The following is a 20691-nucleotide window of genomic DNA, read 5'->3' as shown; positions in this document are numbered from 1 at the left end:
AAGGGAAGGGAAGGGAGAAGATAAAGGAGGGGAAAGGGGGTAGAGGGAAGGGGAGATGAGAAAGGGGTGGGGAGGAAGAGGGGAAAGGGCTGTGCATCTTGCCAAGCATTAGATTTTTCCATGTTCACCTGTGAGAAGTGAAACTTCTTCTAAAGACAGAGATTTCTCTTGTGCGATTAAGTAACTGTAGAGTGCTGATCTATGAGAAACATGCAGACCACAATCATTCATTCCCAACATATACAACCAGCAGCAGGTTGCCTGTGTGCTAGTGGCTCATTAGATAAAACAGTTCTAGCACATAAACCACAGGCAAAAGTGTCACGTCGCACCCACACCTATATGAACCACTCGTGCTCCTTTAGGGTAAATAAAAAAATCTGCCTCGATCAATGTTTTTTTCCAAAGTACCTTTGTTTACTTTTACACAACAAAATAGTCCATCAGGTAATGTGTTTAAATGAACACATCAAACAAAAAAAAATGGTAAACATTTATTTCTGTATCTCTTTGAAGATGGGAAACCATCTAAAAGAGCTGAGTTTTAGTTATGGTAATCATCTGGAGCTTGTTGTCTTAAATAGCTATCGCAGACTATCCCTTCAGATGTAGTAAATTCTTGCAGCTGATTTGAAGGCATTAGATTTTTGTGGCTGTGCAGTAGATTAAAATCTTTCAGAACAAATTGCGTGGCAAACATCATTAGCAGAACTCTCAAATCCATCACTTATTGCCAAGTTATTGAAATTATTGTTTTCAAATATTTTTTTAAAAAAAACTTAACTCCTTTCATCTTTGCTAGGCATTCACTGAAATGATGTATTTATGATTCATATACTTAATTTAGGTTTTGGAATACAAATTTTAAGTTTGTACATATCAATCCTGCATATTTTTAGTAATTCTCATGTATAGTGTAAATTATTATACCATTCTTGTTAATGTGGGGTGACAAAAGGGAGGGAAATGAGCTACAGGTATTCTGGTTCACACATTAATACTAATTGGCCCTTGCACATCCAATTACAGTTTGTAGCAACTAAACTAAACAGCAATTTTCAAGTGGTTATATAAAAGTAACATTACTCATGCAAGTATTTGTTAATAATAGATGAAGAGAAGTGAACTGCTGGAAGCTGTCTTTGCCTCACTAGTGGCTGTGACAAAATCCAACTTGTGCTGGAAGACATCCCCCTTGCAACAGTGTTCCACTGCCTCTGAGCAGAGGGAGCAACCTTTATGGACCTTGATCGCCAACAACAAATCAGATATCAAATCTATTTCTCTTTCCAAAATCTCTGTTATGAGGCTTTCTAGCCCAACTAAGTAACGAGTTCAAATCAGTTGAAGTTGTTTAACTCTCCATAAGTCCCCGGTGCTGCTATGTTCACTGTTGTTAGCTAATGGTGAACCCTCTGTTTCATCAGCTGCCCATTCTTACCTTGCAGCAGAAAATGTCAGATGTTCCGTGCACATGAAGTGCTGGTAGTCTCTATATTACTAAGAACTTTTTAATAGTATTTAGGACTACAGTAAACTTTTCAGGCTCTAGGTGTTGGCCCCACTGTGTAAACAGGAAAGCATAGTTTTTTGATAACTTCCTATCTGAACACCGTTTTCTCGTTTGTATGTGCATATGAGTCAATTGTCAGGAAACTTCTAGATCCTGCATATGCTTGTTAAAATACCACTTCTGTGACAGTGTAAACCACTGTTAGATAGCAAAGGTGCCTGGGACAGATTCAGCACACCTATGTAGGACACAGAGCTGCATATTTGTGGCAGAGGTAGAATGTGACTGTGTGCTGTTCTGATTCCTAGTGCACTTCCCACCCTACATGCCTTGCTGCTGGGCTTCAGCTACTTAGTTAAATCCAGAGTTCACATCATGGTTTTACATGTGTGAGCACTTTTAGAGAAAATAAAGTGAAACATAAAAGTGCAAAGAAGTGCAAATGAAAAATTCTCAAGATTAAGAAGTCACTTCTTTTGTTTTTTGTTTGGCCTTTCTGGTTTCAGAAAGGAGAAGAAATTAAAGGGTTTATTATTATTATTACTTGCTAAGTATAAAATCATGGTTCATGAGGCAGCATCGCAGTCAGCTAAAATCCTGACTTTCCCACATATTGTTTGACAGCTACCATGACTTCACTGGAAATGCATGTTCATTAATATAGTGCCTTCAGCTACTAATTACAGTTAATGAGATTGCCTTCATTGAGTCTCCAGCAGAGAAGTACAAAGGTCTACAAACCATGTGGTTCTGTTAAAAGGTTGGTGCTCTTTCCAATCTGCTTTCCTAACCAACAATGTTCAGTTCCTCTTCCAAGTTTCTCATACTTTTCAGGTATTTGAATTTGATGGGCAAGTGGACAAACAAAATGTTTCCAAAGGATCAGGATGCTGGCAGGATTCATAGTTCATGCTGCAGGCTGAGTTTCCTGTCTCTGAAATGAAGCTAGTATTTACTTATCTTAAGAGGTTAGATTTTGTGGGGTTTGTTATCAATACCTCCAAATCAGTGTGCTGTAAACAGCTTGATTCCACTTCGTCTTTTCAAAGCATGCTTGTGATAGTGTCTACATCCTCTTTGCTGTGAGGCTGAACGTAAATACAACAGACACAAGGAACTTGTGCAGCCAACCTGCCCTAGGATGGGGGATGGCTGCAGCCTCTTCATGCCTTCAAAACTACACTTACCAATGCTAGCATTTCAAATGAGCATCCGGTTCTATCTACTGCTGATCCTTTCCTGACTTTTTTTTAGAAGGAAATCAGTACTCCTTGTGTGTATTCTAAGTCCTGAATGAATCAACATATGTCTCCCAATTCTGAGCATTTCTCCAAAACGTTATGTATACATTTTCCCTTAATTACTGAATGACAATTCACACTGATGAATAAAACTGCCCCACGTAGCCCCATAGTTAGGCAAAGGGGCTGTGAAATGGAAGGAACATTATTCTGCATAAGAAACTATGGACAGTTATTTCCAAAATAGTTCCTTAGAGTCAGGTGCAGAAATTCATTTCTAGCTAATCAAATATCTAGTCAACTATTTCGAGGTACTTAACGACTTCTAACAGATAAACGTAAGGTGTTGATCAGCTGTGAAAATTAAGATAAACTTTAGGTAATGGAAGATTGATCATGGGACTTTCAAAAGCTTTCCAGTGACTGAGAAGTACAAATACCACTGCAATAATTTTCCCCCTCTCTTTTACTTTATGACTTTAAAAATATTTTCCTAGAATGGGAGTTAAACTGGATTTTATCACTTTGAACTTTTTTTCTCTGTGATAGTCAGAAAGCTGAGAAATTTAAATGTAAGAGCTGAGGAGGTGTGAAGCTGTGATTCCAGCTCCATTGGCAATACAAATTCCTTTTCCCTGCAAAGCTCACTTCACATAAGCATACACAAATGATGAGTGCTTTAGCATGCAAAAAAGGGTGTTGACAGGAGAAGCCAACAAGTGGAGCACTGGCAAGCACTAAAAATTTTCACTGGTGTGATGCACTTTGCATAGAGAATTATAACATTACCCTGTACACATTAACACAATCATCTTGAACCACTAAGGGGTGTTTCTGTGACTGTGGAAGATCTTTCTATACTCTCCTGATTCTCAATAGTTAGAGCATTCAGCAGTTAAAACTTCTGGCTTTCCTTTGAGCGTACTGAGTCCATGGAGGTAGGTTTAGGAAAATTTACTGGATGTGAGACTTGAAGGGAAATGAAACATATGGAAAATTGAAATGTTCGAGGAAGGAAATGTGAATGCTGAAGTTGAACTCAGTTTGCCAAGTAAAGGTCTGGTCACACTGTAGAGTTTCTGGGAACAGGGGCATCATATGTCATGACATATTCCTGAAGGTACTTAAAAGGCATAGATGTGGCACTCAGGGACATGGTTTAGTGGTGGAGTTGGCAGTCCCGGATTAGTGGTTGGTCTCAATGATCTTAGAGGTCTTTTCCAACCTTAAGGTTTCTGCAGTTCTATTGTTCTGTGGATCGAGGATTCATTACATGGGTAAATGTTTGAACACTTATATTGCACTCTAATTAGTGAGTTTAGTGTATTGTTGCTAGAGCGGGTGGCAAGCCATGAGCACTCTGGTGCACACACTTTCTGGGCAACCTCAGGCCAGGCAGCAACGCAGGCTGGATGGAAGGGCCCTTTGTCCCAGTGTCTCTCTGTGCCTCTCTTCAGTCTCTGGCCTTTCCAACTCCTCATGGGAGCCAGAAGCTGCACTCCTTCTACGCCGAGGTGCAGACAGCTTCCTTCACTGCAACACCTTATCTGCTCTCACTGGCTGTTGTTGTGGCAAACTGAGAGCAGAGGCTCCACACCATCAGCTGTTACATGGTTTTCACCACCATCTCCTTTGGAAAAGAAGTATACACTTCATTAATTCCCTTTCTGCATGACCACAGGAAGAAATAGTGCACACTAACATTATCACTGTCAAGTCCAGAAGTCCATGGTCAGAGCCATCTCTGTTTTCTGATGTACCTGCACTTTGTACCTTACTGATCACTTGAATCTAAGGTTCTAACAAGTTGTTTTTTTCCTTTGCTCAATATTCAAAATTTTACTTTCCTCCCTTTCCTTTGGTACAGCCTTAGTTCAGCAGAGGAACATTCTGGCTGTGAACAGAAATACCTTGACCTGGTGGCTCCCATGGCAGTCATACTTCAGCTGCCCTGGGGCTGGGCTTGTGTTTGCCTTGGAAAGTGAAACCAGGGGAGGAAAGTGTGTTTCCATGTTCTAAAAAACAAACCTCAGGCCAGGGTCACCAAAAGGTTGGGCAACCTTTATAATGTCTGAGCAATCCAAGTTCATTGTTTTCACCAGCGTACCTTTCTTAAAAGGCCTAGGCATAGGTTCGCATGACTGTGACCAATTTCTGACTTAGCTTTGGCATTTCCTTGACTTTTAAGGAAACACTCCTTGCATATAACCCACTATGGAGTGAAAGCCAAATTAAAAATTTTGTCTTCTATAAAAAACTTAGTGCCATTCCCACAAGTCCAGACAGCGTTATGTGATTTTAATCCATATCCATGGTAGACAGTAAGAGTCAGCATGTACTTAACTTCCCTGTATGGGTTATAGGGGAGAGAAATCAGCTTTGTGTAATGATAGAAAGTGCTGGCTGATACTGTGAAAGACAGAGTGCAAGAAGGGAGCTGCTACAGGAGCTGGGATGGGAGGGGAACTGTCTGGTCCCTCTGAGGGTCTGCAAGTGGCTGGCTCCTCCTGCAGTGCATGAACCTGTGCTGACTACAAAGACATCTTGCCAGGAGAATTGACATTTACATCTGATTGTTAGATGGTCGCTAGTGGCTTTCCCCAAGCCTCAGTACTTGGGCCAGTCCTGTTTAATACCTTCACTGATGATCTGGACGAGGGGATTGAGTGCACCCTCAGTCAGTTTGCAGACAACACTAAGCTGGGTGGGAGTGTTGATCTGCTGGGGGGCAGGGAGGCTCTGCAGAGGGATCTGGATCGATGGGTCAAGGCTGGATCAATGAGTCGAGGTCAGTGGAAAGAGGTTCAAAAAGGCAAAGTCCTGGGTCCTACACTTGGATCACAACAACCCCAATGCTGGAGTACAGGCCTGGGCAAGAGTGGCTGGAAAGCTGCCCAGAGGAAAAGGACTTGGGGGTGCTGGTCATCAGCCAGTTGAACATGAGCCAGCAGTGTGCCCAGGAGGCCAAGAAGGCCAGTGTCACATGGCTTGTATTATCAATAGTGTGGCCAGCAGGACTAGGGCAGTGATTGTTACCCTGTACTTGATACTTAAAAACCCTGTGTTCAGTTCTGGACCCCTCACCAGTAGGACACTGAAGTGCTGGAGAGTGTCCAGAGAAGACAACAATAAGGACCTGGGGAAGGGTCTAGAAGACAAGTCCTATGAGTAGCGGCTGAGGGAGCTGTGGGTGTTCAGTTTGGACATGAGGACAGACCTTACCACTCTCTATAACTCCCTGAAAGGAGGTTCTAGTCAGATGAGGGTTTCCCCCCTCTTCTAGGCAACCAGCAATAGGATGAGAGGAAATGGGACTCAGCTGCACCAGGGGAGATTCAGGTTAGACATTAGGAAGAATTTCTTCACTGAAATGCTGGTTAAGCATTGCAACAGGCTGCCCAGGAGGTGATGGAGTCACCATCCCTGGAGGTGTTCAAGAAATGACTGGATGTGGCACTTGGTGCTATAGTTGAGTTGGTATTGGCTATGTACAGCCAAAGATTGTACTCAGTGATGTTGGATGTCTTTTCAAATCTTAATGACTCTGTGATTCTATAATATTGTTCAGGGAGGTGAATAGCAGACAAAAAGCTCCTTCTTGGCCTACGCTACACTCACAGCAAGGGACAGGCCCTATAATGCTGGAGGTGAAATCATCCCTTAATTTGCAAGAAACCATAGCTTTAGGGGCCGTATGTGCTGCATCATGTCTTTGCAGAGATCCAAAAATTGGTCAGGCCTTTTGTCTTCCTTCTCTCTGGGACACTGGCTCCCATTCAGGTGGTGCTGACATTGCACAGTTCCTGGCAAACTTCTCCACAAGCACCATGCTGGTCACTCAGAAGATTGTAAGATAGGTAAGCTGTCCCACCTCAGGTCACCTTGTCCTGCTTTCTCTGCCCCTGCAGGCACTGAGGTCTGTCTTGCACTGTAATTTCCAGCTCTCCTTTAATTTTTGTTCTTCTACTCCCTCCACCAAGGCATTGTGTCTCTTAAACCATAGCGCTGAAATTGAAAAGAATAATGATCCTTTCTATGCTAATCAGAACCACTTTGGGTGATGTATTCCCTAATGACAGTTTAAATTTTTAGCTGTGATGATGTTCATTCAACCCATGGTGGGCAGTCCAGGTAGGCAGACCAAGCAGCTGAAAGGCTGACTGCACCTTATAGGGAAGGCATGTGAGCAAGTAAGATTATACTACCACGAAATTCACCAATTAGTGTCCCAAGTGGACCTGACCTCACATTCCCAGAAGTCAGTTTTGTGTATCATCCGGTCAATGTTTGCACTCTCTCACCCCTTTTGTTGGATAAATCTCTGAATTTATGGAGGTAATGGCTCAAAAATGAAGTTAAGTAAGGCTGTGGCCATGTAATTCAGCAAGTGGTACCAGTAAATGCAGCAGTTGAAGCAGCTGTTGTGATCCAGAATTAATGTATAAGCACAAAAATACGAAGAACTGCAATAGTGACAATATCCCTGCACACAAGGATTAGTGAGACTATTATGAGAGTATTGTGTCTGGTTCTGAGCACTTCAGGAAAATGCTGAAGGAGAATCTGCTATTAGAAAGACCCATCTTACTGACTGAGAAGTTTAAGGCCCTATATTTAGTTTACTTGTTCAAAAACATGATAAAACAATAATTTCATTGTTGGCTGCAATTAGCTGCATGAGAAAGAATTTCTGATAATTCATTTTTATAAACCAAAGCAGACAAGATCTGCTTGCTGAAAGTTGTGTTTAAACAAGTGTACAGGTGTGCAGAAGTTCCTCCTCCTCCTCAGGTCCTGAGAAGAAGCAAATTAATATCTCAGGCATTACAAATAGACCTGATAAAGAGAGAGTGTTCAAATTCTTTGGACAATGTTGTGCTTCAGGGCAGACCACAACAGGACAGTCTGTTCTATCTTATCAAACCTCAGGCTGCATTCCCAGCACACAGTGCAGCCTGTACTAGACACAGCTTGTCTGTATGTAGGGAGTGAACAGCAGCAGTGACTTGACTGTGCTGACAGAGTCCTCCAGGACCATCTCTCATTACAGCAGGTTGGGTGAATCAGAGCTGGCTCTATGCTAATAATGCTTTCATAACCAGAGATATATTGCATCTGAAGGGTATCTGTACCCCTAATGTTCACTGGGCTGTGAACCGAGAATACTGCTGGACCAGTGAGTGACATTTTCATATTACACTGAAAGCTCAGCCTATTTGGGAGCAATTTTTTTCCTTGCACACTTCACCCAGTTCTCCAATTCAGATAAGAATGCCCTGAATCAGATTATATTGTTTCTTACACTCTACACTGTTCTGGTGAAATTCCCTGTATTTTTTTGGTAATTTTGCTGATATACCTCAGTGTAAAGCAAAGAAGAGCTGGAAGGGCTTTTTAGTCCCATATTACTACACATTAGACACTCTACTGACACAGCAATTCATCATAAAAAATTGCCATGTAAATGCTGCTGCTGCTGATGTTGCTACTACTACTACTGCTGCTACTACTACTACTGTGTCAAACATTCTGCTGTGCTGTGAATCCCACACCTGAAGCTTTCCATTAAGCAGACACTATACTCTAGATTTCAGTCCTGTGTCACATTTCATTTTTGTACATTGTTAACACAGACTAATTTAATCCTCTAGAGAAAAAAGGAAAGACTAATCATTCTCAGCTTGGGGATTTAGACTGCCTTTATCAGCACAGAGGAGGAGCCAGTTAAAAATGAAACAAAAAATATAAAGCAAGTAATAATGTGTCCCTTGGTCTGAAGGAGGTAGCCAACAGGTCTGCGTTATCTCCGTAGCTCATCACGTTTATTTCAGTGGTTGAAGAGCATTCTTTGTTCCCTGCCCTGGTAGGAGCAGGGCAAAGCACTGTGTTGTTGGTATTGTGGTGGCAGTTGTGACACCCTCCTCTGGGGCAGGTGGCAGGGAAGAGCAGGTCTGCCCCTGAGCTTCACTAAAGAGAAACATGGAGCATGAGGAGCAGGGAGAAATTTTGGGACAGCAAAAGCAGACAGCAGCAGGCTTTAACAGAGATTAAAAGAAAGAGGTTTTCCAAAGGGCATGGAAGGAAGAGTAGAGCCTGTTGCTGGTAGCTGGGCTGAGAGCAAACCTGAAGATTGGTCCTTGTTGGAAGCATTCAGTTACACTGAACAGTGTTTGAAATCTGATGCAGTCTCTGCTTTCCAATTGTGGATCCGTCTCTGAGTGGTTTTTAAATGCTCACTGTAACAACAAGATGACAACAAATAAATCTCTGCAGGCCAGCTCTGCCAGATGGGGTCCTGTCACATCTCTCATATACCCCTCTGCAATCAATGTCTTATTTGCATATTTCTTTTTCTCCTTGCTAATCTGGCATAATGAACGGGAAGAAAATGTGTAACTATTTTTCCCTGTTATGGAGATTTCCCTACTCCCGCATTCATATTTTAAAAGGAGGATAATCTTTCAGGTTGATCACATATATTTTCCTGTTGTTTACAGACATCAATCTAATGATCTCTCAAATATTACTCCTATATAATTGGTATGAGATAGATGTAATTAATTTTGAACATATAAACATCTCAGTGCACAAAAATTGGGCCAAAAAAAAAGTCGCATTAAATATGTATCCTTTTGTTACCTTTGATAATATCTGTTTACAATACTTATTTTCAGTTGCAATTTCATTTTCTTGTCTGATTTTCTCAGTTCCTCTACTTTCAAGTACGTTTTATATCAGGAAAGAGATTTTAAAATGTATTGAAATGTAAAAGCATTTAAATTATCACTCTGCTTTGTGATCTTTTGTTACCTAATACTTATCTAGTCCTCATTTATTTAAGCATTGCTAGATGTTTTAAAAAAAATCTTAGAAGTATTTTAATGAGTTCAGCTTTACTGAAGAAGATACATTTAACCATGGTAAATTTAACTAATAGAGTCTGTCCTCCCTATGGCTAACAGTCAGCAGGGCTGTAGCTGCCTCTTCTTTCCTGCCCACTAAGCCACTGGAAGACTGAGATGTGCAAGGAAAAGCAAAGGGAAGCCACGATGGTATTCAAGGTTACCTTCAGCAGCCTGATTCACCCAAATTGCTATCCAAGTTCACATCCACCTAAACAGCACAAACCTTGGTTTAGAAACCCATCATCCTCCTCAACGCCCATCCCCGGAGGACTTGCCTCTCCCTGAAGACTCTCCACAAACAGGGGTGAGGACTCGGGTTCAGCATTCAAGGACTGCAGAACAAAATGCATGGGAATGGCACAAGAGGAAAAACATTGCAAGGGCCATCCCAGGGCACTCAGCACAGTAGTCATAGTCCTTCCCATCCCGCCTCTCTCTGGCTTCCTTGGGTCTATGGACACCCTGGCTTTGCCACAACCACTTGTGCTTGACACCAGTTGTTTTCCTTGATGTTTCAGTTTCCATGGCTGTCCACCTTCCTAACTGCAGGAGCTGTTAATGGCAGTACTTGCATACTGGACCATGCCCAGCCAAATGTGGATCATATGCCTGCCCACGTGGGAAGGAAGGGGAGAAGTAGTGGGGTGCTGCCATGCTCACTGGGTGCACACTGTCCCTCCCTCCTACTTACCTGGTGGTGGTGAAGCCCCACATCCAGAGCACATTAAATATAGATATTACAAGTGCTATTTCACATTCCTCATGCTCTTTCATACATGCCACCAGCCTCAGCTTCCTCAAGATGATTTCTGTCCATCTGCTCTGTTTTTATAGGGACATGCCATCATGTTGCCTCTGTTTGCTCCTTCTCTTTGTCCTGTTTGCTGAGGTCTATGCCTGTTCTTCATCTGAAGCTTACAAAGGAGTCCAGGTCTGAGTCACGGACTAGTCATACACTGGAACTGAGCCTCCTACATTCCCTTGGCATTTATTTTTGGAACGGGGTCTGCATGCTAGAACACTATGGCTAAATATTAAATAACCAAAAGCAAGCACAGCTGTTGTGGACAGATTCTAAAAGAAAGTATTCAGATTAAACCCAATCAGTTTTTAGTAATTCTCATTTTTAAACTAAAGGCAATTCTAAAACCAAATTCATTGAAAAGAATGAAAATTCAAACATTTAATTTAAAAGTTGCAGGCATCAGAATGGATCATTTTACACAATTAAAATACATTCACAAAATACTTCATTGTCACCAAATTTACAGGGATTTGGCCCAACATTTTGTCTGAAAAATATATATGAGCAAGCACAGTGCAGTACTGGAGTACTGGCAGCTACTCTCCTACCAGATTTCAAGTGAGTAATATATCTTGCAGTAGTTTATGTTTCTTTCAGACCTAAAACAAATAACATGAAAACAACGTAAGCTTTCATGTCTTTATGCTTTTTCTCTGGTTGATGTACCTGAAAATATCCTGAGCACCCTGAAGAGGCCCAGAACTGTTAATATGACTTTTCTTTTTACTGCTGTTGCTGTGTTAGGGAGAGGGGTTTCTCAGCAATTCATAGCACTGTCTGCTCTTGTCCTTGCTCACTCTCTCCACCCAAGACTTCAAGTTATGTTGTCCATGGCTGTGTTGCCTTAAGCAATACTGGCTCCCACATGATGCTGCTCTCGGGCCAGCAAAACACTTCTTAGAGCAGCCTCAGGCCAACCCACAGACATTCAGCTGAGGAGCTGTCAAGAGATGACTCCAGCAGGGAGAAGATACATGGAAAAAAGTTTATGAAGCACTTTAGAGACAGAAATGCGAGGAAGAAAAAAAAAAAGAAGATTCTGAATCCTTTTGAGGTAGAAGTCCTTCTCCTCACATTTGAAGCTTACTGGAAGATTTCTGTTCCCTGGCATATCTGGTTAAAAACCTAAAAATCTAAGTATGAAGTCTGAGTATATATGTAATACAAGTTCTAATAAGATTCAGGTTTATTACTTGCCTTAACTTTACCAAAATCTTTGCTAACAACAACAATAGAAAGTAATACTAAACATATTAACCTCCACTTTTTTTAGTCTTAGGCACCAATCCTGTCTCCAGTGCTGCACACTGGGATGTGCCTGGAGGACCCACTCCACTAGTCTCTAACAGACATCCTGGGAAGTCCCTGAACAGGAATAGTTGAAAAACATTAGCATTAGAAGCAAGGGATCTAATAACTTCATCTTTCTAAACAGATACTGATAGCAGATTTAAATTTAGCATATGTACAGAAGCCTTTTGCATTTTTTGAAGCCAAAACAGAATCAAAAAATACTTCTGTGTCCTCAGGACAATAAAAAATAAGTGAACGAACAGTATGAGAGGCAAACAGAAATGGTAACTTGTAGATTACTTGCCTAGTTAGTAATTTTCAACAGTTGTAACAAAGGTGATAATCCAAGAAAGAAAATCCTTCAAAATTCATCTGTTTAAACTCAAGGGGGGGGGGGCGTTGGTTTGTGGGTTGGTTTTGTTGTTGCCAGGTGGGTTTTTTTGTGGAAACTTGAACTAAGATGCAGAAGCAATGTAAATCTATTGCAAGTGAAAAATAAGACAGCTTTCTTATAGCCTCTCCTGGGCACTAACCCTTCAGATGTCCTAAGATTTAGACTCTCAAAGATTTCATTTCCTGTTTCCCAGTCTCACAAGGTGAGACAAATGGACTCAAATACCTCTTAGAAATCAAACAACTTCTGAAGCAGAGATGCAAAAGTGAAGCAAAATGTACTTTTGCTTCAGGGTTTTTCTCTACCCTAGGTTTTTTTTTTTTTTTTCATTGTGGTCCCTCATTTCCCCACCCAGACAAAATGCAACCATGACAACATGGAAATCCCCTGAGCAGTACAACTCTGATAATAAGATTGTTCATGTTCAAGAAAAATATTATGTCTGAAAAGACTTTTTCTTTTACTTTGCTCCAACTGAAACAGGAAAAAAGAAAAAAAAAAAGATCAAAGTGATAGCCCACTCAATTATAAACAAGACGAGTTTAATGTGAGAAGGTGTCATTTCTGGATAGTGGTAAATTTGCACAGGAGAGCCTTCCTTTAATGACATTTTGGCTGAAAATGAGGTAGAAATTAGCCTCAGGGTTTCTAGAATAATATCGTATTGAAGAGTATTAAGAAAGGTGTTGAAATTCTTAACTAAACTTCTCTAAAGCAAGCAAGCCTTAGTGATGTGAAGTCACTGGGGCCCAATCTCATTAATTCAAGTTTAGCTGCAATCAGCTTCGATCAATCACAGAAAACTGGGGAGAGAGAGATGAGGACAAACTCCCGCTAAATTTCTGCCAGCTGACTCAGAAAGAGGGTGTTTCTTGGAGGGATATCATGAGAATTTGGCAGTGACCCAAATAATTCTGTAAGTGAAGTCAGTCTCTTGACTGAGGGTGAGTCAGGCCACAGTGGTGGCTCCCACTCTGTGGCCCCCACACCATGTCCAGCTCCTGCTCTGCTCTGTGTGGGTGGTCACTGTGGCCTGGCAGGTCCCTCTCCTGTTTGTAGGTGAGAGGTATCATAGAGGTCTGCCAAGCAGATATCTACCCCTACCACCCTGCAGGCTCTTCTTAAATCCAGTGGAGAGAAATGAATGTGTTTGGAGGTTTCAATTTCATCTTTTAAATATCTATTTTAGCATGAGTTGAATCATGCTCTTCACTGGCCAGACAGAGACACAGTATGAAGAGTTCTAACATATCAGGACACTGTAAATGCCTGTACACTGGCCATTGAACCCAAACCCACTCTTCTGTGTCTACCTAGGCTTAGTGCACCTTCAGGGAACACTTCAGTGGGGAGCCCCAGGGTCCTACTACAAGGAGGGGCTTGATACAGATACTGGAGATGTCCATCTTCCAGGCAGCCTCCTTGAAATCTTGCGGAAAGGGGGCCAATTCTTCCCATTAGAAAAGGGCAGGGAAGCCTAGAAGCAACACCTTGACAACCCACTGCCCCCAGCTTCGGGCAGCAAGTGACATTGCAGTCCCTGATGTTCTGGCAAGGCCAATTTTGTAGACTTTCATCACTTTGCATTTAAAATTATTTCCATGCAAATGAGAAAGCTGATGTGGCTTCCATATTGAACCTCCTCATTGTAATGTCATCACTTTTCTGTTTGCTTGGGCACTGTTACCAACTTTGCCCTCAGTTTCCTTTACGCCTCCAACCTAAAGCTTTTTTTGGTGCAGCCAGGCCTGTGCCAGAGCTTGCTCTTCTCTTTCAGTTCTTCAGCTCACTTGTAGTTAGCCACATCAGTCAGCTGTGTTCACGGCCCTACTTTATGCTCTGGTGTGCGTTGGTGTTTACAGCCACAGAAAGTGTGCAAAGGAAATATTTAACACCTCTTTATCTTTTACTTTCTGCTTTTGCTTTGTCCAAAGCCTGAACAAATGCGAGATGTGCCACTTTGTTCTCAGGAGCCAGGGTTTGCAGGATTGGTCTTTTAAATCACAGCTTTTCTGGGTCAGCGCTGCCTTATGCGGAACTTCGTAGAATCACAGAAGGTTTCAGGTTGAAAGGGACCTTTGAAGATTATCTAGCTTCAACTCAACTGCCATGGGCAGGGACACCTTCCACTAGACCATGTTACTCAATGCCCCATCCAACCTGACCTTGAACACTTCCAGGGATGAGGCATCCACTGCTTCTCTGGGCAACCTGTGCCAGAACCTCATAATCCTCACAGTAAAGAATTTCTTCTCTATATCCAATCTAAATCTACCCTCTTTTAGTTTAAAACTGTTGCACCTTGTCCTTTCACTAGAGGCCTTGGTGAATAATTTCTCTCCATCGTTCTTGTAAACATCCTTTACATACTGAAAGGCCACGATAAAGTCTCCCTGGAGAGTTCTCCTTCTCCAAGCTTCATGTTGCTTCATTGCAACATTCCCAACTCTCTCAGCCAGTCTGCGCAGGAGAGCCCTCTCATCATCTTAATGGCCCTCCTCTGGACTTGCTTCAACATGTCTATATCTTTCTTACGTTGGGGACCACAGGGCTGAATGCAGTACTCCAGGTAGGGTCTCAAAGAGTGAAGAATCAGCTCCATTGACCTGCTGGCAGTGCTGCTTTTGATCAATAGTTAAAGAATAAACAAAAGCAATCACACTTAATGTTTCATACTTGGAAGATTTTTCTCCCTCGGACCTGTGCACCTCTGTGGGAAAAAAAGTGGATGCAAGGGCTAAACCATGCACTCGGGGAAACCAGCAGCACAAATCACAGTAGCTGAGTCAGGAGCACTGTCTGTGAAACGTGCTCCCTTCTCGCTGGACCCTACCAGGTTTGCCCAAACAGGTTGACCGGCCTGATCCAGAGGGTCCTTAGTTTTGAAGTGGGGAAGCCAGTTTCAAAGTAAAAGCTCAGCCATTATCTTCAGGCTGCTTCCTGCCTTCTGCCACCAGCCATCCTCTGCGTAGGCATGTTTACATTTCCCCTCGCCTGAGGTCTCTCTGTCAGGCGATGGGTTCGCTCAGCGCCGGGTATAAAGGCAGCGGGTGCAGGTTTCACATACACACACACGCACTGCACACATGCAGCATGCTCAGAATGACACAGCCCAGTACAGTACTGAGCATTTTTGCCATGTTTCTTCACACCGCTTTTGGGGAAAGTGGTTGCACCTCAGCAGACGGTGATGGTGAGTCATTTCATCTTCATCTTTCCACTCCTGTGTGATCTTGAAAAACCTCAGTTATGAGCTTCAAAATGCAACTGCTGGGTTAAATACGTTCATGTTTTAACTTCCAGTCTCTCTTTCAGTGCTAGAATCTGAGATGGAGGTGGAGCTGGAGGTTACCTATTTAATTTTATCCCCAAATCTGCTGTCCTTATAAATCCATATGAAATCAGGGAGATCATAACTGTAGGCACAGGCCACGCAGGGTCGGACCCATTAATCCTTTCTCATTGTATCTAGTGTTCATGTGAGGACATATGCCTGGGAGCAGGGAACCACTTCACCCTTCTGCAGCCCATGGTCACCCTGAGCTGCCATTGGAGAGGGGTGAGATTCTGGCTTTCACTCTTGGCAGTTTCCTCCAAATAAAATGTTTCAATGTCACTCAGAATTGACCAAAACTGTTCCACGTTAAAAGCCCAACCTTTATATTTTCTTTAAGCCTTTGCATCAGGTGTGTATCTGAGGGATGGTTCCAGCCTCCCTCATAGTACGGCTGACGCAGAAACTCAACCAGGGGCTTCTCATGGCCCATCACTAACAGCCTTCATTCCTTAGTCAACAAATAATTATAAATTACTGTAGATTTCATGATCTCATTTAGAAATACAGAACTCTAAAAAGCAGTGATAAAATCACTTTTTCAGGCTGCTGTTTGTTTTCTCCAAACGGAGATGAAAAACATGATTTAGAGATTCAGTCCCAGATCTGCTAAACTCTTATTTGTCTGATACTAAACAAACAGTAGTAACAGAGTTTGTGCACTATGCCTGAAAGACATGGACATTTGCTAAGTTACTGGTAGTTTAGAATTCCTTCATTTGGGGACAAAAGAGCTTTTGGATTTTAGAAAGAGAATGGCTTGTACCTATGCTATCTCACAGTTAGAGAATCTCATTTTTCCCTGGGTATCCTGTACTGCACATGTAACATATAAGTGTGTAGACAATTGTACATATATAACAGTTCATATATACATGGATAATATATGCCTGACAGGTTTTTTAATTAAAAGAAATCAGGGTCTGGCTCAGAACTGCATCTAACCACCTTGGGTTTTTTATTTGCCTTTTATTCATACAATATGCAGCTGCTTAGAGCCAGCTTTTGCAAGCAGCTGTGGTAATGAATGTTCAGTGCTAGTGATTTATTGTTGGTGTCACTGAAATTGTCAGGGCTTCCCAAAAGCAGATATGATTAGACCTTTACATGTTTTATCACTATCTCCAGTAAATCATAATTTACTTAGAATTAAAGCCAAATAGATTCAGAGATTCAGAAAATCCTTACTGAGCAATTACCAGCTTTTATGATTTCTAGATGAATCTCCTAGGTTTGGTCAACAAATTAATCAATACCGGGTAAAATCACCCATGACAGATGCTTGATTTTCACTCTTTGCCTTTCTGACTCACCCTGCCTCCTGACAAAGTGCTGCCCTCCGACTTGGGTACAAGCTCACCCTTATGGGCACCCTTATGGGCAGAGGAAGGAAAAGCTAATAATGGCAGCTCTTGCCTTCTTCTCCTCCTCTTTTCTGAGCCTCCCAAGCACTGTCCCCCAGCCTAGCAGAAGCAGTGGAGACCCCTCAAAAAGGCCTGAGAGAGCTACAAGCAGAGCTAAGAAAGGGAAGCCAGGGAGGGGCAGGAGGGTACGGGCAGGGGGAGTGGGAGGCAGCAGGCTTGTGGTCTGTGGGGTCCCATGGCTTCAGTGGTCCTGCCACCCACACTGGTATGGTTTGTCCAACCCACATCATAACTCTTGCGATGAAAATGAGTTCTGCCTGAATCACATCAGCAATAAAGATCTGACATTATTCTGTCCATGGAGTAAGTCACTTCATTGACTTTGTATATTTGGCCACTGACTCTTCAGTGTTGAGCATTGACTTTGGTTTCACACACTGTTGTCAGTCCTGGCGGCTTTAGAGCTTGAAGCTGAAGCATGTCCATAGCCTCTGCTAACACTCTTCTCTTGGTAAACGCTCCTGAGATCCCTGCTGTGGTTTGAACCATCCTGTTGGATGTTGTCCAAACCCATTTCTGTGAAGGACCTGTCATGGCTGTAGCTATGAGAGCAGCTTTTATCCCACTACAGTAATTCCCTTCCAAGCCCTGCCTTGATTTCAGCAGAGTTGGGCTTTTGGCTCTGCCTCATCTGGGCTTCTGAAGGCAAATACTGTAATCTTGCATTTTTTTAATTGAGTGAAGAGTCCTTAGCAGAATGAGTCATGTCAGAGTCATCAAAACCATTCACAGAGCAAACACATTTGTGCATTGTGGTTCTGAGGTTTAGGGAAGAATTATAACTGAAGCTGCATGCAAATTTATGTCAGACAAAAAAATTAGTCAGCCCATGGAAAAACCATAGCAGAAAATGCATTTCAAATTGCTCACATCACACTATTGATGAGATTTAATTATCATATACTCTATGGTTAGTATGTTATTTTTGTGAATAAGGAACCATGTAATCACAATGTAAAAGTTCAGTGTCAAAGAGATAAAGTCAGCTTTCCTTCCAGTGGGGCACCAAAGTTGTGCTGTGTTGGTTAAACCTTCAAGGTTGTTTGAACTGCAGGACTAAACCTTTATTTTCATCTTGGAACCAGCCTGATAGAGAATGAATTCAGATTTCTGTAACTTTTCATCAAAGGAGGAGTAGGCAACTGAAAGATTTTTTTTTTTATGATAAGCCATTTGTTAATAGGATGATGAATTAATTTAGTAATAGTATGATTAGCTGTTTTGTGTGTTCATGCAAAATCTGATTTATCTAGCTTACATGTACAGAGAGCACCAAGCAGTCATACAGAAAGTAAGATTAGCCATCCTAATCTATAAGTTTTAATATTGCCTTAAGTATAAATAAGCAAACCTGTTGGCAGTTGCAAGTAAAATCTTAGGCTTAAAATGTGACATATCTGTCCATGTCAGATTTGGGTGTATATATCTATTTGAAATATAGGGGTTTATCCATCTTACACAGATTTATTTGACTTTACTGGTTATCTCACAAGTTTTGAATATACATACATTTATATGCCCACACTTCTTCCCACGAATATGCCACTGCATGTGGTACATGTTTCTGTACATGTATGCCTGCCTGTGGGGCTGCATTGGACAAGACTCTTACCTGTGTGAAACTGCTGCGGGGCTTATTCTAGAGTTGTGCTGACCTCTGTGTTTCTCCCTTGAATACAACAGTCAAATACTGAAGCTTTTTGTGTTGCACAGGTTCACCCTCCAAAGCAGCAACACTGGTACAAGGCACTGCATCCCTTGTCCTTCAGGGAGATTCGGGGTCCCAGAGCTGCAGTGAGAAGACCAGTAATAATTTCTCAGTGCTGGTTGCTCATAGTGATGAATGGCACTAAATCTTAGCTCACAGGGTATAGAGCTGCCTGTGGATTCTGCATTAGTGCAGCAGCAGATGCTCCCATCCCTTCTGCTGCCCACTGTGGGTGCTGATGGCAGCAGTCCCCTTCCTAGCCTCTGCCTGCATTGTTTTAGTGTGTTTCTCTGCATTCCTGAGTGACTTTTGAATTTCTTCTCTTGCTCAAAACCCAGTTCCAGCTGCAGTTCAGCTCTGAGGTCAGAAAAAAGCACTGCTGATGCCCTTGACTTACATTTTAAAGCAATCAAAAAAACTCTCATCTGCTTTCTCACTGCTGTCAAACCATATGGATTTTGGATCTTCAGATATGCCTCCATGCTGAACAAGGTCTGGGTCTCCCTGCACGCTCCCAGGATTGTCCAGGGTTCATAGGACATCATAATTTGGACTATGAATCACAATATCTAAAGAGGTGGTCACACCTCAGTGATCCAATTTAATTACAGCACAATTGACCACGATTTTTTCTGGGAGGGGTTTTCCGTTGAAAATGTTTCAGTGTTTCAGTATTTCCCCATTGTGTTTGTGAGTGTGAGTCACTGGTATCCCCAGAGCAGACAGTGATAGGACAAGGGGGAAGGGTTTAAACTAGAAGTGAAGATATTTAGATTAGATGTTAGGAAGAAATCCTTTACTCAGAGGGCAGTGAGACACTGGAACAAGCTGCTCAAGGTAGTTGTGGATGCCCCACATCTGGAAGTGTTCAAGGCCAGTTTGGAGCAACCTGGTCTAGTGGGTGGCATCTCTGACAATGGCAGCGGGGTTGGAATGAAATGATCTTTAAGGTCCCTTCCAACCCATCCATTCTATGACTTGATTCTTTTCTCACTGCATCAGGTGCCCCATGTGGCAAGGACATACATGAGGAATGGGTGGCAGAAGACTGAGCAGGAGATCAGGGATAGTCCCTGGACACAAGGAAGAGGTTTATGTGAATGAAGACAGAGGCACTCCTGCCCCAAAGGATCCACTCAAGGGATCATGGCAATAACCCTTTCCCCATCCGCTCTGCTATGGTGGATGAGATTTCATGAAGTGAGACTGAAATTGCAGTTTCTGCTGGAGAGGACTCCTCTCAGAAGCATCAGTTTTTGCATCATTGACCTTATACCTACCAAGTGTAGGACTTACTCTCTTAGTCAAATCATGATTGTGTTATTACTCATTGAAGCAAATTTGCAGGAAACCACGCATTCTGGCAGCAAGTCTGAGCTTTCCCTCTTGAAGCCAAATTTGTGACATTTCAGAAAACTTTTCTGTACAATCAAAATGGGGCTTAGTTGCCTCATGACACCAAAATACTCTTACAAGTGGGTGGGCTTCACTGTCATGAAGGGAGAGCAACCTTGGAAGGCGCAAACAGATTTAACTTCGTTTTAAACAAGGTTTCTTTTCTTCTTACTAAACAGATAGGTTGATCCTTTTCCTTTTAGGCGACCACATAAAGCAGCAACCTCCTATACAATGCAGCTGCAAATCAAATATCCTCTCAGGTTTGCTTCAGTAACATCATGTGAATCTCTCCTTAGGGACTCTTGGAGACGATGAACCAGACAATTTTGACATTGATTGCTTCAGCCAGCTGGACGTTAAGGACCCCTTTAGCAGCCTGACCTGCAATTTTACTGAGATGCCTCCTCACAACACTAACTATACCCTGTCTCTGTGGTAAGTGCTGTCGGTCTGTCCTTTGGTAAACTTCTGGGAAGTGAAATGACGAGCACTAGTGAGTCATGTTGCCACATGCTGGGAAACTGGGACAGCAGAGCTAGGCAAAATTCTTATTGAGACTGTTTTGCTAAGTATGAATACTAAATTCACCAAGGAAGAGAAGTTTACTGAAACAGAACATAACTCCCATATCAAAAAAAAAAAAAAAAAAAAAAAAAAAAAAAAAAAAAAAAAAAAA

General features: G+C 42.2%; 1 protein-coding gene across 1 annotated transcript in view; it reads left to right on the top strand.

The window, feature by feature from the left end:
• Positions 1 to 15196: 15196 nt before the first annotated feature.
• Positions 15197 to 20691, top strand: part of IL7R (interleukin 7 receptor) — a 15796-nt gene continuing 10301 nt past the window's right edge. The window contains exons 1-2 of the mRNA XM_027900627.1: positions 15197 to 15344; positions 20312 to 20450. Coding sequence (XP_027756428.1) covers positions 15245 to 15344; positions 20312 to 20450 — 239 coding nt within the window. The 5' untranslated portion in view covers positions 15197 to 15244. The remainder of the gene's footprint in view (positions 15345 to 20311; positions 20451 to 20691) is intronic.

Source organism: Empidonax traillii, unplaced genomic scaffold (assembly GCF_003031625.1).
Source record: "Empidonax traillii isolate 1590-97213 ecotype Southwest subspecies unplaced genomic scaffold, ASM303162v1 scaffold743:size316770, whole genome shotgun sequence".
NCBI classification, from domain to species: Eukaryota; Metazoa; Chordata; class Aves; order Passeriformes; family Tyrannidae; genus Empidonax; species Empidonax traillii.
Note: the sequence above shows the minus strand (reverse complement) of the source record. Positions and strands in the feature narration are given on the sequence as shown.